The sequence below is a fragment of the Babylonia areolata genome, chromosome 4 (genome assembly GCF_041734735.1).
Source record: "Babylonia areolata isolate BAREFJ2019XMU chromosome 4, ASM4173473v1, whole genome shotgun sequence".
Taxonomy (NCBI): Eukaryota; Metazoa; Mollusca; class Gastropoda; order Neogastropoda; family Buccinidae; genus Babylonia; species Babylonia areolata.
The window spans coordinates 27,493,285-27,521,284 of record NC_134879.1 but is presented as its reverse complement, the minus strand read 5'-3'; the positions used below and the strand labels follow the sequence as shown (position 1 = coordinate 27,521,284).

At 40.1% G+C, this 28,000-nt stretch overlaps 1 protein-coding gene across 7 annotated transcripts; it reads left to right on the top strand.

The window, feature by feature from the left end:
• Positions 1-39: 39 nt before the first annotated feature.
• Positions 40-28,000, top strand: LOC143281002 (uncharacterized). Of its 7 annotated transcripts, none has more exons than XM_076585870.1 (10): positions 1,601-1,716; positions 10,349-10,544; positions 11,990-12,047; positions 15,403-15,513; positions 16,971-17,080; positions 18,008-18,080; positions 18,632-18,812; positions 20,747-21,000; positions 22,541-22,651; positions 23,182-28,000. In XM_076585870.1, exons 2-10 carry the CDS (start codon positions 10,395-10,397, stop codon positions 23,907-23,909), a joined length of 1,776 nt encoding a protein of 591 aa, XP_076441985.1. In that variant the 5' UTR covers positions 1,601-1,716; positions 10,349-10,394; the 3' UTR covers positions 23,910-28,000. The 7 variants fall into 7 exon arrangements, with proteins under 7 accessions (XP_076441983.1, XP_076441986.1, XP_076441982.1 ...); XM_076585866.1 differs by lacking the exon at positions 1,601-1,716 and adding an exon at positions 8,977-9,360; XM_076585871.1 differs by lacking the exons at positions 10,349-10,544; positions 11,990-12,047 and adding an exon at positions 246-338 and having other exon boundaries at positions 1,433-1,716.

Sequence of the window (28,000 nt, the reverse complement as noted above, 5' to 3'; positions counted from 1 at the left end):
CATTGTCTGACAGGACGCCATCTTGGAGGTCACTCGAACGTGAACAAACTAATGCGACACGGACCGGAGTAAAATTACGATTGTTTTCGCTAGGAACTGAGCGATGCCGCACACTTGTTGCATTATAGGTTGTTCAAACCGAGGATACAGTGCTAAATCGGAACCCACAGGGCATCGTTTCTATCGAATTCCCAAAGTTAAAACTTCAGCAGGGGAACAAATTAAAGAAGTTACCATACAAAGGAGGCAAGCATGGATAGCAGCGATCGGGCGCACTGATGTGACGTATACACACGCCAGTAGAGATTCGCGTGTTTGTTCCAGAAATTCCCATGGAGGTAAGAACTGTATGTTGTTGTTAGGTACGAAAATAAAGTGAATTCTCAAGTGGTTTTCAGTGCACCTGTTCAAGCTTTGGCAAACAGGACTTTTTCTGTGACTTATGACTCATCTTCAGTTGAAGGCCCACAATCAGTTTATTAATGGTTTCACAACAGGGAAAGCCATTTTACAAGATCAGATTTCTCCAGCAATCAATTCTATTCATCAGTATCATTAGTTTAATTAGCCTCGACCAGAGGCACTAAACTTAGCGAGATGAATCACTCAGCGCTTCGCGTGAAGCCACCGCGCGAGCAGCTCTCGCCCGGAAATAGTATGCGCCCTCAAGCGGCCAGACAGATACGGCAGCAGAGGAAATGGCTTGGTGTTCTGCTGTAAACTGCAAAAACTCGCGCAAAAAAGGATGGACATTGTTCCGATTTCCCAAAGATGAAGACAGGTAAGCGTTTCATGATTTTGTTTAATGAAGTATCGTGTTGATATGGACATTTATGTCGTTATTACATTCGTTAGTCAGAGCTTTGTTTAGCCGAGCGTGCAAAGTGAAAGTAGTTTTCAGCAAAACCGAAATTAGAGCTGTGAAAGGTATCCGTGACGTTTTGTGATTGTGACTTTGGGTCTGGGACAGACAACATTAGAGCGGCATCAAAACTGAACCCAAAATGAGGCACTGTTTTAGTGATTAGAACCATAGTGATGCATTGATATAATTATGCAACACTGAATGTGTTGCTATGGTTGTAGTGTAGTGGTTATGGTAGACTGCTCAGCTAGCAGTCATAGTAATAGTAATCACTACTTGCAGTAGACGCCAGTCAAATCTTTCTAGTAATCAGTAATCACTCAGTTTAGCAGGAATGGCAGTAATAGTAGAAGCAGTTGCAGGAGCAGCAGCAGTAGTAGCAGCACCAGCTTTGTCATCATCATCATCATCTTCATCATCATCAGTAGTAGTTGTTGTTGTCATGGTAGTAGTAATAGTACTGAGAAGGATGAAGAGAACAACTGAGGATGAAATGATACCAGTTTCTATAAATTGAAAACTGAATGAAAATAAATATTGAAATGCTATATTGCTTTTTTTGTACAGATGCAAAAAGTGGGTTCAGAACACCAGGCGAGCTGATCTACAGGGAAAAACCAGCGAGTACCTGTACACTAACTGCAAACTTTGCTCTGAACATTTTGAGCCAAATCAGTTTATGAATCCCAGTGCGGAAAAATTGAGTCTTGTGTGGAATGCTGTCCCCACATTATTCAACATTCCAAATCCACCACCTAAAGTCACAACAAAAAGAAAAATGCCCTGTCGACAGGATCACCCTGCAAGTTCCAAAAAAGCCAGAACCAGCCATGAATCACAGGAAAAAGCAGGTAATTTAATTTACTGTATATATTTGTATGTTTTTAAATTGCTGTAGCTTTTATATGTACAAGTATTTTGATATAATTATGTCAGACTTGTTATCTCTGCGATAATATTATTTAGAACTGTGTATATCACATTGTGTGGGGTGTGGATGAGGAGAGTGAAAAGGTAAAACATAAATGAACATATATGTCATTATTTCTGTCGCCTTGTCAGTGTTTCTCTCTCTCTCTCTCTCTCTCTCTCTCTCTCTCTCTCTCTCTCTCTCTCTCTTTGCTGTATCTCTTTTAAAACCTATGGAGAATCTGCAAAATTATGTCGATAACCCACATATTTATTTTGGGGGACATGCCGCAGACAGTCAACATACGCACATGCTTTTTCTGTGTTGCTTCTCCTTTGCGCCTGGCTGCTATCTACTGTCTGGGGGAAGGGAGAGGGTGGTGAGGGACGCGGCGCGCTGCGAGCGAGCGAGGCTTCAGTTTTGCACATAGGGGAAAGAAGGGAGTGTGCCCTCTCCCTCCTACACTCTCTGCCTCGACTCATTCCCTAGTGATGAACAAACCAGAGGCATTGTGGGCCTAGGTTATTGCTTTTTTAAGTCAGTGTAGATCTTGTTCAGCATGGAACTTTGGAGCACACTGCATAATAACTGTTCCGAAGAAAAACACAGAAAACTGAATCAAAACATGTGTCTTCAGAATGTTTAACTTTAAGGTGCATATCAAACCTGATGTGGACACACACACACACACACACACACACACACACACAGAGTGACACTTGTATATTCATTTTATATTCATAGAATCAAACATTTAAGATAATTTGATTGAACTGAGCTGAAGAACTGTGTGCGTGTTTGTGAAAGAGGGGAGAGAGAGACAGAGAGACTCTGTGTGTGTGTGTGTGTGTGCCAGCCTATGAGATGTTGAAGTATCACCCTGACTGGGCCCCATCTCTTCACCTTGGGCACAGTGAAGTGAAGAGGACAGACAAGAAGTTATTACGTAAAGATATTTCTTTTTCTTCTAAGTCTTTTTCTTCATCGTGGGCTGCAACTCCCACATTTATCCATATACATCTGTTTTCAGGGTTGGGGGATACATGCCAAGTATGTTCTTGTTTCTACAACCCACTGCTCACTGACATGGATTACTGGATCTTTAAGTTTAATACTTTGGCCACTGATGTTGCCTTTTGGCACCCGCTAGGGAGGATGCCGATGTCGCTAAAAGGTGACCAAAACAGGGTAGGTCATTCACAAACCAACCACTCTTATTTTGGGGAGGTTTGAAAGGCCATGTTTTGTGCATGCGACCAGGGGAATCCCCTTCTATTGGTCAACGCCATCTTTTCAGTACTTCTGCAAGTTTTTGAGTGAATTTTGTTATAGTTTTATCCGCAGCTTTGATCTTTTCATTTTCCAAAATGGCTGCATCGACAAGCAGACAATGCTACTTCACAACTCAGCAAGTTATCGAGCAACTGAGACTGCAGCCGGGCCAGCAAAATGAAGATTCGGGCGAAGAATTCCCGTATGATGATGAAGAAGTTTCGTTGTCTGAGGAAGGCAGACTTCTGCCAACATCATTCTGCTGAGGACATAGTGACCTACATAGCTCAGAAGATCAAGGATGGCCTCCAGACAAACAGCATACTCTGACGGTGTGGATAGACATGGAAAAGGCATATGACAGAGTCTGGAAGGATGGCCTCCGGAGGAAGCTCCAGAAGAGTGGTGTGACTGGCTCTATGTACCAGTGGATCTTGCAGTACCAGAACAATAGGAAGGCCTGAGTCCATGTCAGTGGAACATACAATCAGAAGAAGACATTGAGAGAATGAGTTCCTCAAGGAGGTGTCCTCAGCCCTACACTATTCCTCATCTTTATCAACGACATCATCAAAGATGTGCCACGCAAAGTCCAGGGAGCCATCTATGCAGACGATCTTGTCCTATGGTGCTCGGAAGAACACCTCACAACTGCCAACTACAGACTACAGCAGGCACTGAATGTTCTTGAAAGCTGGACAAAACAGTGGCTGGTGACCATTAATGCCAAAAAGACCACTTAAACTGTTTTCAGCCTCTCAGCCAAAGAACAGAAGGCCAACCTGTGCATCAATGGACAAACTCTGCTTGCTGAGAACAACCCCACGTTCCTGAGAGTCACTTTTGACAAACACCTGACGTGGAAGAAGCAAGCAGAGAAAGCAGAATCAAGAGCAAAAGTACGACTTGCCCTCATGAAGAAGCTGGCAGGAACAACATGGGGTGCAGACAACACGACCCTCAGGAGGCTGTACACTGGTAAAGTCCGGCCAGTGCTGGAGTATGGCATGAATGCATGGGGCACTACGGCCAAGCCCAACTTTGAACAGATCAGCAAGGTTCAGAATCAAGTTACCCGTATCATCACAGGGGCCATGAGGTCTACGCCAATTCAGGAGCTTGAAACCATCACAGTGCTCCAGCCCCTTGAGGACCGCAGAGGCACCAAACTCCTGCCAAGTTCAAGAGGTTGCAAGTCCACCCCATGAAGGACAGACTGTCCCATCCAACAAAAGGACAGCTGAAGAGAGGGAGCTTCATACACCAGAGCAGGATCCAAGAATTGCAACATCAAGATATCCTTGACCATGCCCCCAAAGTGATACCCTGGTGTCTTGCCATCCCTGCCTGGACTGAAAGAACCCCTCCCCTCATCCAGTGCAGCATCCCTGGTTTTTGGCCCCAAAGTTTCCCAAAGCAGCCCTGAAAGAAAGTCCCTCACCCATGAACACCTCCACACCCAGTTCCCCAGAGTTCTGGACTCATGTCTACACTGACGGCTCTGTGGAAGATGCCATTCAGAATGGAGGGGCAGGAGTCTATGTTCAATATCCAGGAGGCAGAGAAGAAAAGATCTGCCTCGCTACTGGCCTGTACTCCACCAATTTCAGAGCTCAAGCAGAAGCCTTGAAAACAGCAGCAGCCCACATCGAGTTCAGCCTCTACGCCAGCCACAATGTTGTCTTCCTGACCGACACCCTGTCCATCTTGCAGGCCCTTTGGTCCAACAGAGATCCAGAACTCAACTATCTGTCCACCTCTCTCGCCTCCCTCTGCACAAGTCACACAGTCACTCTGCAGTGGATTCCCTCCCACTGCAACGTGCTTGGCAACGAGACTGCTGACTCCCTGGCAAAGGAAGGCATTACGAAAGAGCAGATGGACAGGTCTACCAGCTACTCTGAATCCAGGACCATCATTTAGGCCAAGCTGCAGAACAAGTGGAAGCAGCAGCATCCATGCCACAACAGAGCAGACCCGTACTACCTACTGACTGGTTGAGAGCAGGTAACCATTTTCAGGCTCAGAACAGGCCACAGCCGCCTGAAACACCACCTATACACAAAACTCCGTATCGGCGACACAGAGCAGTGCCCCTGCAGAACAGGCAACCAGACAACAGAACATCTGCTGCAGCCCTGCCAGCTCCACCAAACACTCCGAGAGAAAACCTGGCCCGACCCAATCCTAGCGGCCCGGAAGCTCTACGGAGGACTGGAGGACCTTCAACGTACTGCTGCCTTCATCAAGGAGATGGGGGAATCCATCTGATAAATGATGAACGAGACAACAACATTGTCTGAGGGAGAGAGTGATAGTGGTGGTGACTGGGCACCGAGCCAAGTACCAAGTCGGGAGCGTACAGGGCGTGGCCAGACGAGCGGAGCACGTGTTCCTGCTAAGGCCATCACATCGACAGCTGTGAGTGACTGCGATAGTGAAGGGGAAGAATGTGTTGCTCAAGTCACAGTGTCTGTTTCACGTCGGAGACCAACAACACAGTGTGGCCGTGGGTCAAGCTTGACTACACACCAATGACCAGTAGGGAGGGGGCATTCTACCAAGCCCTGATTGTTTCAGTCGGTGTTGTACCAAATGGATGATCCCTACTGTCCTGCAGAATGGCTTCCAAATTTTACTTTTAAAAAAAAGGTAAGAGCTCTGTGTGTGTGTGTGTGTGTGTGTGCTCGCACATGTATGTCATTGAGAGAGTGTGTGACTAAGATTGGTTTGCACTTTTTTTTTTTATATGAATAGATCAGAGGTGCATTGTTTATTCACTAATTGCACATGAAAATTATGTGTGCATTGTATCAGACAATTGTAGGACATTGAAGAGCAAGAGCAGTATGTTTATTTACCACACAAATATTTCATGTCAGTTTTTTTTTCTTGTGAAAATTATGGATATACACTGTGTAAAGCAGTGCCAGTGTAAAAATCTATTTTTGCTATTTGTGCACTTGTTTATGAGTATAATATCTTTTATTTGCAATATTTATCATTAGCTGATAATAAATCAGCTGTTATATAATTAATACTGATTGTATTTTACTTTTTTTTTTTTTTGCTAATGTTTTTCAGGTGTCCTTGTCAACACTGACAACTTCCGTCCAGTGGACTTCTTTATGCTTTTCTTCCCAGAATCCGCATTCCAACTCATGGCTGACCAGTCTAATCTATGCAGAGGAGCTGCTGTCAGGCATCACTAAACACCGTCAACATTCAAATTTCAAGGCTGAATGCTGCCAAAGATGTCACTGTCCCTGAGATGAAGGCATACACAGCACTTCAGATCGCGATGGGGTTGTGTTGTAATGCTGAAATCGAGGACGACTGGTGGACACACTGGCTGTTCAGCCAGCCATTTGGAACCGTAATGTGCAAGAAGCCAATGTGTCCCACTCTGTGCTTTGAACTGTATCATACTGTGGAGGACTACAGGAAAGCAGCAGCAACCAAAATTCATGGTCTCAAACAGTGAACAATTCAGACCTGTGTACATAGTTGTATACATATCTTACCTCCATTAATTTATTTTCTGACTTTAGTAGTATTTCAGTTTCATCAGATAGTTGTAAAATGTATATATTATATAGTTCCACCACAGTAAGATATTTCCAGTGAGGACACTGTGAAACCTTCAAGTGAAGTGACAGAAATCATCATTTTTCTCCAAAAACACAAGTTCATTTTGTGTTTCCCATGAATTATATTCTGGATTACACCATTACATGGGAAATATAGTTGTACTGAAGACTTCATTTGGTGAGTTTGCTTTGTTTTCAACTGCATTGCAGTGATGTTTGTGTTGTACCTGTCTTTTTTTATGTCAGTAATGTGTCGAAGTGCAAAATTTGCACTGAAAAACAACAACAAAAACATAATAATTAACACAAAAATCAAAATCTTTCACTTGTACCAACATCATTTATTGCTCCAAAATACAAAATTTCTATCATTCCTTTTAGTCTTACTTTAAAAAAAAAAAAACAAGCAAGAAGTCATTTGGTTCAAAAACAAAAAAGTTACAGTAATTTGAAATGGGTAGGTGTAATTTCTTGCTCTTTCTTGAAAATCAGCTGGTGCCGGGGAGTGTTACACTCTAAACTCACTGGCGGTGAAAGGGTTAACATATGTTTTTGATCTTCTGCATGTGTGTACACTTGAAGGTGGTTTAGGCACTAGGAGGTCTGCACACCTGTTGAACTTGCAGATATTAAAAAAAGATCTCCACCCATTACCCACCAGGCACCGTGACAGAGTTTGAACTGGGTATTCTCAGATTGAATGTCCAGCACTTTCTCAGATTGAATGTCCAGCACTTAACCACTCGGTGGTTGTGCTGATGCTTTTTTTTTTTTTTCTTAATTTTTTTTTGTTTTGCGACCATGGATTCGATATTGAAGAAAGTGTGGGACTGATGTGTGCTGATGTGAAAATTCCATCCTTCACCAAAAACAAATGCCAGATGGATACAAAGGACTGATAGAACATAGGGAAAACCTGCCCACTTGAGAATCCATATGGAAATATTAATTGGAAACCCGAGGGCAAAACTCAATGCCGGTAAAACTGGTATTAACTTCTGAAAGAGAAGAGGTGACATTTTGCGACAAGATTGTGACAGTGTGCATTGCTTTGACCAATCTGAGTCCCAGTGTTGTACAGCTGTAGACTGGGTCATAACAGTGTGAATGTGCTTTGTCCAGTCTGAGTTCCTATTTTCTGCAGCCATGATAGAATGGGTGATATTAAGCTACATGAATAACATATAGCCATCCTTCTGTTCATTTATGAACCTATGTAAAAAAGTACTCAAGCATTATATTTTTTTGTTGTATGAGCAGTTTATGATGTATCGACATCTTGCCTCAGAGTCAAGTTTGTCAATATATTTCCAGTTTTCCTTTGCTTTTCCATTTTACACTTACACTTGTTAATCTTTTCTCTTTATATGGCTTTGTTTGTTTTTGGTGGGTTTTTGTTGTTGTTGTTGTTGTTTTTGTAGGAGAAATCTGAGGACGTGTTGAAGTTCAGCAAATGTGCAGGGCTGTCTCAGCATCCATGGACGAGTTTTGTTTTTGTTTTTGTTGTTTTTTTTCTTTTCGTTTTTTTTCTTTGTTGGTTGTTGTTTTTTTGTGGGTTTTTTTGGGTGGGGTGGGGGTGTGTGTGTGGTTTTTTGTTTGTTTTTTTTCCTTTTTTTTTCGGTTTTTTTTCTTCCTTTTTTTTCGTTTTTTTTCCCCTAGCATCTCCATTTTCTCCTTTCTATCTGTTATCTTTTGTCCTTTTTTTTTACTTCTTTATTTTCGTTTCCTTTTCTTTTTTCATTTCCTTATAACATATCTTCTTCCCAAGGGCATTAGTTAATCGATATAGAGCATGAGATGTTCCAGTTTTTCGAATCAACAATATATTCATTGCTAGAGGCAAAGAGACCTTACGAATGGGAGATAAATCTGACAATCAAGATTCACGACGTCATTGCTTGTTCTCTTCCCTTCGCTCACTTCCCTTGGAAGCGGTCTGTGTTGCCATCAAATTCAACTTTCTATTGCTCAGTACCAAAGAATACTAGTAAGCACGGTGAAAATGGTAAACACGTGTTGCGTACGAGGATGCCATAATCGAAGCGACAGAGAGGCAGACAGACACTACTACACCATTCCAAAAGTCGTGATCAACAAGGGAGAAGAAAACGAAGAACTAACCTCACGGCAAAGAAGAGAGTGGCTTGCCCAACTCCAACTGAAAAACTTTAAATTCGAGTCAAAGACAAGGAGATGTGTGTGCTCCGACCATTTTGTAAATGGTACCACAGGCATGCGTGGAAGTTGACAACTTAAAGTATTATTATCATTGTATACCGATTATGGAATCCCCAGTTTGTTTTTGTTGTTATTGTTTTTCATTGTCTGCGTCATAAGCTACCGCATTCCTTCGCGGCGCATGCATTGATCTAAAAATCATTGGATCGCGCATGCCTTCTTTGAGCCCACCGATCTAAACTTTTTTTTATATTTTATTTATTAAAATTTTTTTTTATATCACAGCTTGAACCCATTTTGTTCAGTGGAGCCAGCGGAAGCGTTCGCCTTTCTGTTGACTGAAGTCAGCGGAAGTGTCCGATCAGCCATACTGACACTCGTGTCAGAGCAGCGAGAAGCGGTTACCTCATAAAGTTTGCGGCTCGAGTTTATGCAGAATATTGCGAAAAACACTTCTACACAGCCACGATGCCTATGTGTAGTGCATGGAAATGCAGTCGGCAAGACTGTAGAGCAGAGCGAGAAAAAGGATATTCGTTCCACTTGTAAGTGAACTTCGAAGGGTATTTCATTTCCCTTTTGTTTTCTTTCATTGACGACCTCTTCTTTTCCTTTTTGTTTTCTTTCATTGACGACTCCTCTCTCTCTCTCTCTCTCTCTCTCTCTCTCTCTCTCTCTCTCTCTCTCTCTCTCTCTCTCTCACACACACACACACATGTATATATATATATATATATATATATATATATATATGGGTGCAGTGTATTTAGACCTATACAATGTAAAAGTAAAATACCATGTACTGATATAGACATGAGAAGAAAAAAAACATGTAAATTATTAATACATTATATATATATACATGTATGTATGACACGCACGCACGTACACACACACACACACACACACACACACACACACTCACACTCACACACACACATGTATAGATATAAAAAAATTCAACAAGAGAAGGATCTGTGATGACATACATTTTTCATGACAAACCAAATTTGGTTATTGATTGATTATTCTGATTTGGAATTGAAGGATGATGTTACTTGCTAATAACTTTGCTCTTCTTTTTATCTCTTTCTGAACAGAAGGGTTCTTTTGAGATTAGAGACTAGACAGGACATGTTCTTGTAAAACATATTGGAATGGAATGCATTCATTTATTTATTGATTCATCAGTATCCTCCTCTCTCTCTCTCTCTCTCTCTCTCTCTCTCTCTCTCTCTCTCTCTCTCTCTCACACACACACACACACACACACACACACACACACACACACACACAAACACAAATGTGTGCACTCACACACACACACACACACACACACACACACACACACACACACACACAAATGTGTGCACTCACACACACATACAACAATCAGTCGCGTTAACAGGTTAACATAGTAAAGTAAGACAGATCAGATCTGAATTGGATCAGTGATCATATATGTTCTGATAGTCTTTCTGTGAAAAGTAAAGCATCAGTATTTGCTCATCATACGTTTATCATACATTTTAGGTTCCCTCACAAGAATCCAGAGCTTCTTCAGAGGTGGCTGGTCAACATGAAGCGGATGGACTTCACACCAAGCCGCAAGGCAGTTTTGTGTTCTGGACATTTTGATGCTAAATGCCTTGACAGGACGGGTCAGACTGTTAGATTGCGAGAGGGAGCTGTACCAACTCTTTTGGACTTGACCAAACATCGTCAAAAGGTAAAACGAGTTATAGATATCAATGCAAGAATGTATCTGTGTGTACATCTTCATGTACATGCGTGTGTGGGGGGGTGCATACATGCAAGCACACTTGTTAAAATGTGTAATTATGTGCCTAGCAGATGTGGTAGAGTGTATGTGGACTTGTTGAGTTGTTCAAAGGCAGCAATATCTCCTTGAGAAATTGAAAGTGAAAATAAACCTTTCCAGTTTTGAATGATATGGTGGATAGCGGATAGTGTATTTGCAGTATTTTAACATTTGTTTACTATTAGTATTACACCATGTGAAACTTATGTAAGTACAGGCTATAAAAATAAAAAATTTAAAAAATCAGCCTTTTCCACATTTTTAGATGCAGATTTGTCACATCTTATATCTTAAGATCAAGGCGACCCATTGACCCTAGCATGTTTTCAGAGTTATAGAGACCATTCTATAGACATGTTCTTGTTGAATGGCAAGTGAAACAGTTCCCAGTAGGATCACACACACACACAAACACACACACACACATACATAAACACACACACACACACACACACACACACACACACACACACATATATATATATATATATATATATATATATATATAAACAGCATAAGATTACTGTGGCTAAGTAATAACAAACAAAAAATCATCTCCAGTGTTAGAACTGAATATTGTTTTGTATGCACTGATTGCAGAATAATGGGTCAGTTCATTTGACATTTTAATTTTTGTTTGCCATGTTTAAGATAAGAAATGTATATTTTTTACTCAATGAAACTTTTTACTCCATGAAACTTTGTGTTTGAAGTTTCTGCTGGGCTTTTTTCTAGATTTGCCTATGACGTGTACACACATTTCTTTCTCATTTTACTAGACCTCAAGGACATTGCGTATCAGCACCTAATTTTTCTTCAGAAATTGGGAATGCCAGAAATACATTTATCACATTTCTGTATTAGACACTTTCTGTAGTTGTGAATATCTAGGATATTTCAAGTGGTTTGTATCACATTAGCCAGGTTATCGCATTTATTAGATAGATACCCACGTACAAAAATAATGAATTTATAGTAAAGATATGATTTGAAGCATCTTACAGTGCTCATTTGGGCTGTACAGTGTAAAACAGTACACAACACACATACATACCATACATCACAGTATCTAACACTCATGCATACCATACATCACAATATCTAAATAATGCACATATATCACAGTGCTTAAATCCAATATTACAATACTTGAAGTTGAAAATCACATCACAATACTTAAATGCACACTATATCACATAGTTATGTAGTATACATTGCTCTTATCTTTCTCGGTGGCCTTTCAGTTTAAGTCTGTGTAAAAAAAAAAAACAACCTTTGTGCATGAAAAGTTTTGAATACTTGCAATTTGTAAATATGTTACTTGCCCATATCTCATGCTTTTTTTTGTGCAGGCTACTCCTAAACCCAGACGCCAAGTAGTCCGCACAGGTCTTGCCCAGCAGAACAAAGGTATTGGGTCATCTGAATCAGTAGAGAGTGATTCCAGGCATGCTGGTGAAGGGAGTCCAAGTTCCAGCCATCACAATGCACAGGTCGTTACATTGGATCAAACCCACAGAATAGTGAAATCTCCAAAGGAGCTGAAGAGACAGTTGGACAGTTCTGTTGAAACTATGGATAAAATGAGGAAGAAGCTAAAAATATGTCCGCAGAAAACTGGATGTCTGGAGAAAAAAGTACCATCATTTGAAGACTTAGTAGAGTCTTTAAAAGAAAACCATCTTGTTTCCAGTGGCTGTGCTGACATGCTTGAGAGCTTCTCGTCTGTCCAAAGAAAATTTTTTGAAAGGACAGTTTATCAAGACAGGATAGTGCAGTCCAAAATTGAAAGCGTTTGCTACAACTACAATTTTATTGTGCTAAAGCATACAATTTTGTGAGAAACCATTTCCACTTTACCTGTTCTTCCCCAATCAGACGATGGTACAGCAACTTACCAGCAGATCCTGGTTTTACGCAAAGAGCCTTGATTGCCCATAGAATTAGAGTTGAGGAGGCAAAAAGTTGTCTGTGCACTCATAATGGATGAGATGGCCACCCACAGACATTACAAGTGGACTGGCACATGTTTCCAAGAGTGTGTAGACATGGGGTCCAATACACAGGACGACTCTGCTCCAGTGGCCCGCAGTGTTCTTTTCCTGATGTTATTGGCCATGAATAACAACATGGAAGGTCCCTTGTGGTTTCTTCTTTATTGATGGCCTGACAGGGAAAGAGCAGGCAAACCTTGTGGTGCAATGTGTTGAAAGATTCCCTGACACTAGGGTCAGAGTAGTCTCTGACATGTGATGGCCCATAATGCAATTTCGTCATGGTGAGAGCTGTTGGTGCCAAACTGGACCCCTTGTATGAGGCCTTAAGCTATCATTTAAAGTGACTAAGGATTCCCCAGAAGCTATCCAGATCGTGTTTCATCTATGCCACATGCTGAAGCTGGTCAGTAACTGCTTGGGTGACATGCAGATCCTCCAAACAGTTCTGGGAATCTGATTCAATGGAGTCATATTTCTGCTTTCGGTCATCTCCAAGAGACAGAGGGGTTGACACTTGGGAACAGATTGAGAGCAGCCCATGTTCCACAGAGGAAACAAAAAATGAAGGTGAATTTGGCTGCTCAGACCCTGCAGTCTGAGTGCCAGTGTTGCAGATGCTCTTCAATACTGCAGCAAAGACCAGAAGCTCTAAGTTCCTTCAACGTTTGTGAAGGTTTGATCAAGTTCATCAATTTTTTATTATAAACTCTTTGACATCTTGGACTCCAAAGGACAGAACTCAGAAGGCTGCTGTACAAAAAAGCAATGTGGACACTTGGCAGCCATTCCTCAGAGAGGCTAGGCAATATATACAAAAATGTTTGGTCTTCAGGATGCTCAAGGAAATCCGCTTTTGAAATTAAAGCAGTAGACCGGATTTCTTGGCTTCCTATGCTGTATTGACAGTATCCAGACATTGTATGAGAAGCTTATTGCTCCAGACTATGGCCCTTTGAAATACATCATAACATGTAAAATGAGCCAGGACCACCTTGAACTCTTCTTTGCAGCAGTCAGGGCATCAGGGCGGTGGAGCAACAACCAAACAGCTCGTCAATTCACTGCTGCCTACAAACGTTTGATGACAAGACATAGTGTGAAAGCCTGGGGCAATTGTACAAAACAGGATGCTACAGAACTGATAGCAACTGATGCTATGGAGGCACCTCTGAGAATCAGTACTACTGCCATAAGTGTATTGGATGTGCTCAGAGATGGAGTGTCTGTTGATGGAAAATGTCTAACTTCCTTTGATGTGCATGTGGCACACCAAAATGACTTGCAGTCTACTCTCTTGGAAGAGAGCACAGAGAAACAGTCCATGCCAAGCAGCAACTGTTTCTCTGCTTTCAAACAGGCAGTGGTTGCCTATGTTGCAGGGTTTGTCAGCCAAATAGTGATGAAGAAACTGTTGTTTGATACCTGCAAGGAAGAGCTGTGTGATGGGTCTGGGCAGACTCACACGTTCGTTGCCCTCAAAGATAGAGTAGGACTGCAGAAACCATCTGAAAGTGTTGTCTGTGTCTGCACACATACTGACCATTAGATCCAAAGACTGTTGAAGTTTACAGATGGAAAGCTTCCTCAAAGCCATGGACTTACGGAATTGGTGGCCACATCAGTATTAGCAGACACACAAAGTGTTCTCAAACTTAAAGGACTACATGTTTGACTCGTTTGTTGAAGAGAACCACATCCAGTCTTTGGTGAAGTGTGCTAGTTACATGATGACTTCCACCTTCATCATTTTGCTAAGACCACACTGAACTCTGATGGGTGTCAGATTGAGAAAGGATCTTTTAAAACTCATTCTTTTCAAGCACCTGTGACAGTATTTTCCAGTCTTTCTTTGTTGTGTGTGTGTCTTCTGTTACTGGAGTGGCCATCATTTCCAGTTCTGAATCAAGAGGTGTGTGTTTGTGGTTTTAAAAAAAAAAGAATCAAAGCAGGGTTATCCTGTTGAAATGGGTATAGGCCTGCTGGTCAGTTATAACCCCTGCAGTACGAATGTCATGTGGCTTTATTTTTCACACTTTTCTTTTAGCCTGTCATGTTTCATCAGTGCGGCGCAAGCCATCTGCCATTTTCAAGTACTGAAAACTAAGTGCATGATGTACACAGGACCTTTGTTTATCATCTCATCTGAATGACTAGCATCCAGACCACCACTCAAGGTCTTGTGGAAGGGGAGAAAATACTGACACGTGTGGGGATCAAACCAGTGTGCTGAGATTCTTTCGCTTCCAGAGTCGGTCTGTTTGACTTTCTGTCTGTTGATGTGATTCAACAAGAGATGAAATCCAGCTTTGGTCTTCATTTCAGTCAGTGTTCTGTGTCCATTGATTTGTCTTCAGATTGCGTGAGTGTTTCTAATTTAAGAGGTTTCTCAAAACCTGACTCTTTATGAAAGTTTCATTTTGGAATAGACAGTGGTAGACACTGCATTTTCCACAACCCACTTTCAACACTTCTGTTTTGATGGCCAGTCACAAGTCAGTTGTGACGACATGTTGAAAAGAGTCTTGTTTGCAGCAAATCTGCATTTGCTGCCATTAGTTTGGGTGTTCTGTTCCTTTAATGATTATCAAGTAGATTTTTTTTTTAACTAACCAAGTGTTACTGCAGTGCCTGCATTGGCAACAATAACAACACATTTTAAACTGAAGTTAACAAAAAAGAAAGGCATGTGTATGGGGTGAGGAGGGTTAAGTATAAAACAGAGAAAGAAGAAATGACATAAAATCAAAATCATTTAATTCATTTTGCAGGATCCAGGGCTTACATTCGAGATGTGAACAGCCCCAGCTGGAAACCAACTTTACGTCTGGGTCACAGTGCTTCAGAGTACAATAGTGCCAGATTGAAAGGTTTAGAAGAATGTAAGGCTGCAGTTCTTTTTTTTTTTGTTGTTGTTGCCCCATTATCTGCACCGTTTCATTGACATTACTCCCACGCTGCTCATTCCAAGTCCCCTAAACAAAGCCACACCCGGGTTAGCCTGTCACACTCCCAACGTCGGCAGTCCGCAGGGAACTATTGATGTTAAGTTGCCAGGAGGCCACACACCAGAGGAGACCCTGCACTGCTGCTGAGTCACTTCAGTGGTGTTCAGTGGTACCTGTTCTGATTTAACATACTTAGGACACCACCTACTAAGCCCCCTACTAACGACAACAATGGTTTAATCGCGGAGCCAGACTGAGTGAGCGTCCCTCCCTGAGTGTAGACCGCCACCATGTCTCTCCAACAACATGAATCCCCCATGAATCTGCCAACACTGAAGCCATTAACAGGACTCACCCCAAGCACGGAAGTGGAGGGGTATCAAAACTGAGGTCACCATGAGAGCCAGGCATGAAAGGCCACAGACTTTGAGACTGTTTTGTTTATATTGATTATGATGAAGGAGGATGACGATGACGATGTTGCTATGGAAGTCCATTTTGGTTTGGGACTACATGGCAAAGCTGTACTCTACGCTTCCTGTCATAATGATATCCCTTCATCAACCAGGCCCAAGAGATACAGACACTTGCCATGTTGGTCAGGTAATTAGATCAGCACACCCAAAGATGCATCCATGAAGTGGATGATACTCGACTTTGCCGTATGAAGAGCACAGGAACATGAGTCAAGATGGTTGTCGGAAAAAGAGGGTGCTAGTCAGGGATACACAGGGGAGGTAACCCACTTGGGGAGGTTATTGGCCGTAGCTACTTTAGTTTTCTCCGCATAGGTGGGTAGTAGTTTGCCCAGGACAGGAATGTCAGACCCCTGCCAGAGTCTGGCTAGTGGGTCACGGTAAGTAGTTACTTAAACATAATTTTAGGCAGAAAATTTCCTTTAAAAGTTACGATATTGCCTGAGCATAAGTATGGCGTTGGGCATTGCTTGAGCAGAACTTTAACAGTTTTTACACTGCATGAGCATATAGTATGACTTTGAAAGTTTGGTGAGTAGAGCTAGCAAGTCATCCATTTCCACAAAATAACAAAGCACTTATCAAGTTAGGGCCTATGACAGGGAGTATACATGATACCATGTGTTGTGCACAGATTGAAGTTAATTCATGCTGTCTTTCATTTGATATTCTTCTTCATGATTTTTTAACATCAGAGCAAAGTGAAAGCTGTAACCAGCAGATAGGCATATCATCACTGAAAAAATTGTTTTAAATGACATTGACTTCATAGTGTCTCACATGTGTATTCGCATATGTGGTGTAAATGTGTGCACAGAAACACACATATTCATACACGCGTGCATGCACACACACACACACACACACACAGTGATATGTTTAATTTTGTTCTTAACATTTCCACTACAATTTCAGCTGAACAACCAGTTACAGGGGATGGTTGCTTCTGGCCAACAATAGATCACACATACTGCATAGGTTATTCTTCATCACAAAAGAACTTGAAAAAGCCACAAGAAAAAGAGGTAAGGACCATGAAGTATGTTTGTGTGTGTATATGCGTGCAATCTAAAAAGTCAAGGGCTTGGATTAAGTTGATTGTAGTAGGTGTTTGTGTGTCCAAGCATGTATGTGATGTGACATTTTGTTTTTAAAATTGTAATCCTTTCCTCAGCAAGTAATGATATTGGTCACTTTGGTCAGTCTCAGTATGTACTCAGAAATTTTATGTTGATGTGTGCACATGTATTCTTCACTGTTATATATGACCCCCACTTGCTGATTTGCCATCACCACCTGGTTTTTGTTTTTTTTTTGTTCTTTTTCATTTGAAGCATGTTTATAAAGTAAGTTTTATGACAGAAAGCATGTTTCATATTAACATGTCAAAAAATACAAGAACCTATGGTGAACATTCTTTCTTCTTTGCTGTTCCTCATATCTGGAACAACCTTCCTCATCATATCTGTGCATCTGATTCTATCTTTGCTTTTCGCTCATCACCAAAAACTCGTCTTTTTAAAACCTTTCTATAAGCACTGTTAGCTTCCTTATCTCCAACACCATCCATGTCAGCTCACTTTGGATACATGAAGAGTGAGAGGGGAAGAGTGGGGGGAAGTGGTTTGAGAAAGAGTGGTCATGAATGATTTATGTAATTTGTGATTTTTTTTCATGTAAAGCTCCCTTAGTTCTTAGAGAGAAAGGGTGCTACATAAATGCACATTATTGTTATTATTGTTATTAATATACTCATATATTCTTTTGGGACCTAATATTGTAAGCTGATTGTATTTTGAATGGTTAATGGAAGAGGAGGAGCTGGTGGTTTGGTCCACAAAGCCAGTCCAGCAAAGAAGGGTGTTTTTTTATTTTATTGTAAAGTGTATGCATGACAGGGTGAAGCCCCTTGGGAAGACAAATGATCAGTACCTACTGCTTATTATTTGCAGGCGAAATTGAAAACAAAGCGTTGTGGCAGCCAAAAGAAGAAAGCTTCACATGGTGACACCATTGGTCAGGAAGGTAATTTACCTGTGGCACATTCACACACAGCACTTTTATGGGTTTTTTTTTATTTAATTATTTGGACACTGCAAACATTTTCAGCTGCCTACCTAATGCAGACAGTACAAGTAACTGATAAATGAAAGACGTTGTTGAAAAGGAGAGGGTAGTGGATGATGTAAAACAGGCGGTACATAAGGCAATATAGAAAAAAACTGATAAAGTAGAAATTGGTGCAGAGATAAGGCACTCTATATCATTTATACAGTGTATTAAAGTCTAGATAGTTCAGTTATATTTTGTGTAAGCAAAATGGCATGTTTTCCATTAATATTTGTCCTAAGACCCACACATTATTGTCACACATGCACGGTGAGAAAATTACAATAAATGAACTCATTTATACTGGATAAGAAGTGAGGCATATTTTCATTAATGTTTGTTTCAGAACATACTATTCATACATAATGCATGCACGCATGCTGTCACACACACATACACGCGCGCACACACTTGGAGCAGAGAGCATCAGTTACAAGTTTATACCAGCATCTGTACATGTTTTTCAGACGCAGCTTCTAAAACAAAAGCAGAAAGTGTCCATGGCAGACCAAAGAAAGGCAGCAAGAAGTCCACTTTGGGCACCAAGACTGTATGTCAAAAAGAAGAAGTGTGTTGTGTAGAGGGCTGTCACTCTGGACGCCGCAAAAGTGACAAGTCCTTTTTCCAGTTTCCAATCGACACAGCAAGGTAGGGCCCAGGTTTTCAATCAATGTTTTTGTTTCTTTCATATATATCTCCATCTGGAGTGTACATCTGGCCACTTACATGAATCATTCCTTTGAACTGAAGGTTCATAAGACGTAAGGTTTAGAATTTGTATCCCCCCACACTCCACTCCCTTTCCTTCGACCGCTTGGGAAGAACATCTGCAGGAATTTGTATGACACTGATAGATTAAGGTTAACTCACTCCGGACAAATAGTTTTCTTCCTTGCTTTTCCCTACAGACAACCCATTTGTTAGGTTAGGAAAAAAAATCACAAAAAATACAAAACATAAAGTAACTGAATGAATGCACTGTACTTGACCTACTGACCCCTCTCCTCACATCGTGTGAACGCCCACCCCTCTCCCTTTTCACTGCTCTCAGAAGCTGAGTCACTTTCAGTACCTTCTTGTTGGTTGCTTTCTTCACTGCAGATACTTTATTCAACGTCTTCATCATCCTCATCAATGTCAAAACCTTCAGTTTAATTACACACACTTAACCGTGACCCACTTCCTTTTGAAGCATTTCAATCACTTCAGCAGTGGTAAAAGCCGCTGTCGTGATCTAGTTTGCTCCAAAAATTTCCACTTGTATCGACTGCGACACCATTTTCGTTATGTATGCAGATTAGCTTGTCGTGTGGGGTCCTGAACTCGCTGTGGAGTGCGTTGTTATAGAATCTCATTAAGAAACTTTCCATTCAACCCTTGACATGTTCGCAGTGCCGGTGTAGCTGCAATTGGTAGCGTTCTGGACGATGGAACACTGTAGCCATTTCAACAATTAAAATTTTTTCCACGTTTTCCTCATGGGGTAGTATAACACTTACGTCAGGAATGCTATTGCGTTCCATCATCTGGAGTGAGTTAATAATTCCATGCTCCTGTTCTTTTTGGGAAGCAGCAAGAAATCACATCCTCACCTGTTTTCTGTAATAATTGTGCAGTGGGTTTTCACTCCATTCAGAAGCAGACAGGCTGTTTTCGTGCTCCGGAATGTTTTGTATGACTTTTTTTCTTCTGTCGCAGTACTAACTTAATTGGAAATAAAGCAGACAGGCTGTTTCTCTGCTTCGGAATGTTTTGTCTGACTTTCTTTTTTTCTATCTCAGTACTGATTTAATTGGAAATAAAGCAGACAGGATGTTTTTGTGCTTCGGAATGTTTTGTATGACTTTCGTTTCTTCTATCTCAGTACTAATTTAATTGGAAATAAAGAAATTAAAAGCAGTATAATCTGAGGGGAGGTGACTTAAACTAGAATGAATTAACCTGTAGTACAATTCAGACTTATTGATTTCATGTGTATTTTGTCCTTTTTTTTCTTTCCTTTTTTTTCTTCCCCCCCCCCCCCCCCCCCTGTATTTGATACTGTGCAAAGGAGAAAGCTTTGAATCATAAGGTTTTTGCCATTTGTAATTTATATCAGTATTCCCTCGTAGTTTGCTGCCATGCCTGCTTGCTTTTCTGCACTTATCAAGGTGTCCAATTACTCATCATATCTTTGGAAATGTCTGTGGGATAGGTCAGAAAGTATCTCTTTGTTTCAGACTTGCCATGTAAAGTGTATGTACATGGAGGGGTGAAGAAAATGGTTGTGCATGTAAAAACCCATTCATACATGAGTGAATGTTTTAGTTGCAGCACATGAATGCAGGAGAAGATGAAGTGTTAACGTTTAAATGTTTAATAAATGCCTGCCACTTTCACTCTTTCTAAAACAACTTTTTCATGTAACAGTGATAATGGTGAAGCTTTTAATCAAATTTCCTTCTTTATTTCATTGAGTACAGTTTATTATTTGTGAGGAAATAGAAAGTGAGAATGGAGAAGACGTTGCTAATACACAAGTTGGGAAATAAATTTGATTTGTTATTATAGTTGGGCTATGAATCTTTTGTACACTGTTTCAGGTGCAATAAATGGTTGCAGAATATGGGGCGGCAGGATTTGCTTGGAAAAACCCCCTTTCAGCTGCGCTCAGAACGCTACAAAGTTTGCAGCAACCACTTCAAAGCTTGCTACCTGCTGCATGCAGGGAGGATGGTGAAACTTACTCGCAATGCTGTGCCCTCTTTGCTGAAAGTGAAACCACACAGGAAACAGCCACAGAGAGACAAGTCTGTGGCTGGGAAACGTGTGAAACGAAGGAAACTTGGAGGTCAAGGTAGAGGATGAAAATTTTCCCTGTTGGTTTTGTATTACAATCGTGTTGGTCAAACTTGCAGAATATGATTCTGAATTTTTTTTAATTTTTTTTGTTTATGTCTGTCCCATAATCCTGTTTCAACATGATTTTGAAAGAACAAATAAAGGGTATATTTGTGAGCACTAAGTATTTTCACTTTCCAAGATCCAGGGTACATATGCTGCTTAGAAATTCATCTTAAATGTTGGCATTTCACCAGGAACTGTGAGCATCAGCTGCATAGTACTTAGTTATTTACTGCCCATTATGCCCTTGGTATGTAGAGCAGTAGCAAAGATCTGCAACTCTGTTTTGGGCCAAGCTTGTCTGCTGAGCTAACTTGACGAGACAGGGTGTCTCCACTTGCAAGTGATGAGTGTGGGAGACTAGTTCCAACTCGTCTGCAAAGTCCAGATCTTCCAGTGTTGAGAGGAGAGTTTACTGATGCCTCTTGGTTGATCTTTGGTTGTTCTATGCAACACCCAGTCAACAGCCATTTGAAGAGTATTGCTTGGCTCACCCCTGTCTTCACCTCAAAACTGTGTTCACTGTTTCCAGCTATACAGGTGAAATTGATGTAAAAGTTCTTCATGAAAAAGATTATCTACCATTAGATTCCTTAAGCTTGGAGTATATGACATTGGATTTTCCTGTGGATGCTTTCAAAGGCTTTTGTCAAAATCTACATGGTTGACATAGAGCTGTCTCTGCCACTCAGTAATGTTCAGCAGGATAAATATCTGGTCAGCACATCCTCTTCCTTTCCTGAAACCTGCCTCCTTGTCCTTAGCTGCTTGTCTACAGCATCTGAAATTTGTTATATGATGATCTTTACAAGGATTTTGCTTGGAATTGATAAGAGGATGATTGTGCACCAGTTGTAACTACATATTGCTTTCTTTAATAATAAATATGGGCAAGATTTATTTTCATATTCCTTTGAATGGTTCTGTGGAAAATATAAGGTACTGAAGCCATTAATGATAGACTTTCTTTTGAATTTTAATCCCTCCTCCTTCCAAGTTTTTTTGTGTGTTTTTTTTGTTAATGTTTTTTGAATAAATATTACATTTATCCTGAAACCAAAGATCTCACAGTAACATTAAATGCACAAAAGCTTGAAAATCTCTATATGTCACACTCCCGAAAGTGGAGAATGGCTGCCTACATGGCGGGGCGAAAATGGTCATACATGTGAAAGCCTACTCATTTGGATACGAGTGAACATGGGAGCTGCATCCCACGAACGCAGAAGAAGAAGAAGTATTTTTGAATGAAAAATGGTAAATCTTCATACATGATTGGTTGTGCAGACTAACTTTTTAGTAATCTCTCAAAATTATTAACAGATGTATCATCAATCATGTATTAAAGTAAGCCTCAGTCACTCCAAAGAATTACTGAATCAGTTGATTTATTGAGTTTGGGCATGTTGCAATTTTGAAATCACTGAAGAAATTTAGCATTCTGAAAATACAAGCAAGAGCAGCTTAATTATTCAGCACCTGTCATGTTTCAGGCAAACAAACGAAGCAGTCTGACCAGGGCATGTTACCTGAGATCAAGGTGGAAATTGACTGGGCAGAGGAGCCTGAATTCCACTGCAGTGCACAGTCCCTATATCCCCCAGGTAAGTGGTCTGGTGGTCACCAGTGTTTCTATAGATAGTTGGATGTTATAGTTTCTGTGGAATGGAAGAGGTCTCTTTTCCCATTACCATCTCACCTGTTGATGGAGGTTTGCGTTCACAAAAGAAATGGAACAAACAGTGGCAGCTTTGAACAACAATAACAAAAGGTGTATATTGTGCACTTTTATGCCAGACAATTGTCTCTGGCCACCTGTGCTTCAGTTATAACAATTTATCAAAGACGTCATGCTTATTAAAGATATTATTACTACCAAAAGGCACAACAAGAAATTCAGTATAACACATGTCTTTTTTTTGTCTTTTTTTTTTTTTTTTTTTTTTTTTGACAGATAACAATTGTTTACACTTAAATTCTTTTACAAAAGTGTACATACACACCCACCCATCCCAGTTTGTCACCATGTGTGTGTTGTGTGTGAATATAAATGTTCTTATAACTTCTTATAATAAAGTGTTTCAGTGTTTAAGTCCCTTGTACTCTAGACTGAAATTAAGTGCATGTGTTGCAGGAGGAGCCATGAAGGAAGAGATGGATACAGAAACGGATGTGAATGTCTTTCCCACTTTCTCAGGGGCAGACAGCATAAAACCCTGTTCAGTACGAAACCAGAACCCTGAGACACATCTCAGGTCCTCATTCAGTAATGAAAATGACATGTCATTGCCAAGTGCTGGCCATTGTGATGTGGAAACATCATCAACCTCACAGGTTGTGAGTTACATTAAATCAGAACCTGTCGAAGAAGGGGAGGAGGAGTTTTTGTTGGGTAACAGAGAGAATTATATGGACTTGGCTTGGCACAGGAAAATCATGGGGTATGAAGAAACAAGGTCTGTGGATGGTGGGAATAAGTCTCCACACAAAGGATGCGACAGTGATGGAAGGGTTCTTGATATCAAACCAGACCCAGACGCCAGCAATATGTTTGTTTCAAATTGGATTCAGTCAGTTCATGGTGTCAACAGTGATCCTGTCAGCAACTCTGAACTCGGGGACACTAGTGAGGAGGTCAATCATAGTGAACATTGTCACAAAAGCAGTAGTGAACCCGTTTGCCATAAACATTTTAAGAGGAACTGTAGAACGCCATTGAACAGTGATAAGACTATTGATGACAGTGAACATGTCAGTGGGAGTGGTACAGAGACATTTAATTCAAACATGGTAGAAGATGATGAGGACATGGCATACACTGTGATCAAAGCAGAGCCCATGTCTGACAGTGAGGAACAATAGTCATGTTCACCATTATGAATACTCTGTAAGGAATGGGTGAAGGAAGGACCACCAGACAAATTTTGCACATCCCCAAAACAGCTGTTTACTTTCATTGAGTTGCTGCATCTTTTGACGTGCATATTTTTGGTGCATGGTAATCAGAACAGAATGAATTTCCATGTGATAATTGCCGTTTGTATATGATCATCTCAAGAAATAATGTGGCAAGCCGAGTGTGTTTTGGTTCTACTAGACTGACTGGGATCCTTATCTTCATGGATCATCTTTACAATTGCAAGTGTTGCTCAAATCTTATGACCAACACTGTGTGTGTGTGTGTGATTTGAGCATAAGATGTGTTATGAAATTAAAAGGAAGCCGTTCAACTACATACTATGATAGCATAATTCAGTATAACCATGTCAGTGTCATAGAGCACAGAAAAAAAACATGTCATATTCTCTTGTAACCTGCGGTAAGTTCAGTTTGTATTTCCCTTGACACTCAAAAGCTTTTCATGAACTTCTGTCATTAACAAATGTTGGATAATTCATTGATTTTTGCTGAAAGTGGTTGTGTCTTCTTTTCAGCGCAGTGCTTGCACAGCATGGTTCAAGGACCAATACAGTTTTACTGTGAGAATTAGAACTTTAATGCCTGTGATTAGTTGGTGCTTTTGAGTCCATTCTCAGCAAGAATACTTATAACTTTATGTATGTGTGTAGACTAATACCATGATACCATGTTAAACAAGAGAGGCAAGGCCTTCAAGACTCACTTGTGATACACATAAAAAAAAACTTAATTGTTAAAATGTGTTCTGTATTTGTTATTATAAAGCTTCGGGTTAAAAGAAAAAGAAAAAAAAGTCCTAATGCCAGATTCAAACCCCACATGTTCGGGTGAGAAGAAACTGTCTTACTCATTACACTATTGGGGCTCCTTAGCTGATGTTAAAAAATATAACATTTAAACATGATTTTTTTAAAGGGCGATAAATCGATTGTGGTATTTGCAGTGAGAACGCTGTTTAAATCATATTATTCTGGTGTATCTTGGGTGTTCAAAAAATCTTTAAGGGCAATTAAAAATTCTTTTTAAGTCCGCGGTAAAGAAGACGTGGCTATCGCTGCAATCACACTGCAACATTTAGCCGTTTTCTCTGGATCTAGATAGATGTACAAGTTTAGTTACACCCAGTTGACACGGTCGATTCAATTTCTCTTTCATGTTCATTCTAGTTTTAAAGTTGATATGAAAATTGAGCATTTTGTTAAACTAATAACATATAGAACCAAGTACAAGTACTTCTAAATGTCATATGAAGTAAAAAGGACTTCATTTTGAGAAAAGTCAAGACTGCATATTTTTATGTTTCATCAATTCAAGGGTATTAACTCTCATGGTTTTTTATTTTTAACTGTGAATTCCGACTGATTCTGTGGATATTTTTATGGCAGTTTGGGGCATAATCCAGTAAGTGATGAGGCATTCACAAATCTTTCTCTGAATAAATATTTAACGGTCTCCTTCTCCAACTTTCCATCACATGTTATCATGTATTGTTGATTGAATATAGGATTGAACGGGCAGGTCAGCAACTTCAAACAAAATGGTGTCGTTCGCGTTCGCGAAGAATATGAGCACGCACTTTGAATATGTATAAATATGTGTACGCAATTGATTTTTGCCCATGACCTTCAGGACTCAGCCAATAGATCAATAAAGTCCACTCGTATTGATTTTAGTATTTTCCGAAAAAGACCACTTGGGCGAATGAACATAGTGAAAGCCCAGCACACTGAGAGTAAAACACACAAGCTTTTTATGTATTGAGTATCATTTCAAAATGTAATGTTTAAAATGAGAAAGATCAGTTTAAAGCAAATTAAGCCCCCTAGCATTAATTACAGATTAATTTCCCTTTTTTACTATCTGCACCAAAGACATGCAAAATAAATATAACTTCCATGCTTAGCAAAAGAAGTTCCTATTTGAATTAAAAAAAAAATGATAAAAATGACTGCTCTTCTTGTTGTGTCAGAATACCAGATCAAAGTGCCAAGTTTAAAGAAAAAAAAATATATATATATAACAGTAAATTCAGTTTGCATGTAATTTGGCTTCTTTATTTATTTTTTGTGCCCATCCCAGAGGTTCAGTATTGTTTTAAACAAGATGACTGGAAAGAACTGAATTTTTCCTATTTTTATGCCAAATTTGGTGTCAACTGACAAAGCATTTGCAGGGAAAATGGCAATGTTGAAGTTTACCACACACACACACACACGCACACAGAGACAACCGAACACCCAGCTAAAACATAGACTCACTTTGTTTACACAAGTGAGTCAAAAATGACAGCAAATGAAATGTTAGTGCATCTTCTGTATATTTTGAGTTTTATGAATTCTTTTTGTATATAGAAGAGGCATTTTATGACTATTGTTCAGTGCTTTTTTATGTTTTGATTTTTGGTTTGGGTTTTTGTTACCTGTTAGGCAACCCTGCTCTAGTTTTCTAGATGGTGCATGTGAGTAATATTCATATTTCCACAACTCCTAAACAACTGGATACTAGATCTGAGTGTGCTTTTTTCTGCATATTTAATTACATGGAGGAGGTTCAAGCACCAGCAGGTTCAGACAGAACAAAGCATAAGCCAGTGAATTTCAGTAAAGAAGAATCAAAGTATAAAAAAATTTGATAACTCTGAGAGATGCTCAGCATCTCTTGATCTTCCACAATACAAAATGAAACAAGGAAGTGATGTGTTTCAACCCTAGGGTCTACTACCTTTCTATATATCTGTTAGAATCATCAAAAGTGAACAGGTACTTAAAAACAAGATGTTTTATTTCTCAGTTCCCCCTGCTGTCATCATGCCATTGTTCTAATTAAAGAATCTGTTTAGTTTTAAAGAACGTTTACTGATACTGTGAAAGGAAATGGTCTTGATTTAGAACTGACGTATTTCAGTTTTGTCTTGTGAGGTTGTTAACCCATCTGGCTGTCCATCTATGAAATGATGTATACACATGCACTGCTTACTGACAAACCCACTCTGTGCATGTGTTCAGACACACACACACACACACACACACACACACACATATATATATATATATATATATATATATATATATAGATAGATAGATAATGGTATTTGGCCTCACATGCTGCTGATATCATCAACAGAGTGGGTTGATTCACTTTCAGGCAACAATGTGAAATCCAACACAACTTTGTGTGGTCTATATTTTTATGTTGGGAGGTGCACATGATTTTCTGTTTTTGATTCAGTTATTGTAGTAAGTGTGTGTCACAAGTGAGTCTTGAAGGCCTTGCCTCTCTTGTTCAGTCAGAATTTTGCTCTGAAGGTCAGAGTTTTTTTATATCATAATTATCAAAACAGTCTTGTATCTCTATTATTGGTTATGAATTTAGCTCTTCAAACACAAAGAACAATAAAACACAAACATGACAATCCTGGCTGCTGCCATAAAAAATATCCAAACAAATGAAATAGCAAACCCCAGTCTCATATGTATACACACAAATGGGATTATGGCACAAGCACAGGAAAAGGTCTACACAAATTTGTTGACCTGGGAGACCAGAAAAATCACCACCCTAAACCCACCAGATAACTGGTTCAAAGTCCAGCATTCTAACAACTTAGCCATGGCACCAATCTTTTCCATTCTAATACCACTTGAAAGTATATTCAACTGCTCCCATCACTCCAGTCCACCTTCCCTGGATCTTGACTGTACATCTGTGCAAGATCTTTTCCTCAGCTGCTCATCAGAATCATGACACCTAAAACCTGCTGCTACAATTTGAGCACCCTTTTGCTGTGTTCAGGGACATTTTGCCACACTGCAAAAACTTAATCAGCTTTGCAAATGCTCTTCACAAATCTATGAGGAAGACTGATACGTCAGGTCAAATGCAAAATTATCAGCTTGATCCAGTTTAGGCATTTGCAGTTAACTTTTTAATGTTCAGATAATTCCCTGACAAACGGATCATCCCATTCTATTCAGCAACAATGTTGGTAATGTACTTTTCTTAAGCTTAAAACAATGGACAGCGAAATTCTTCTT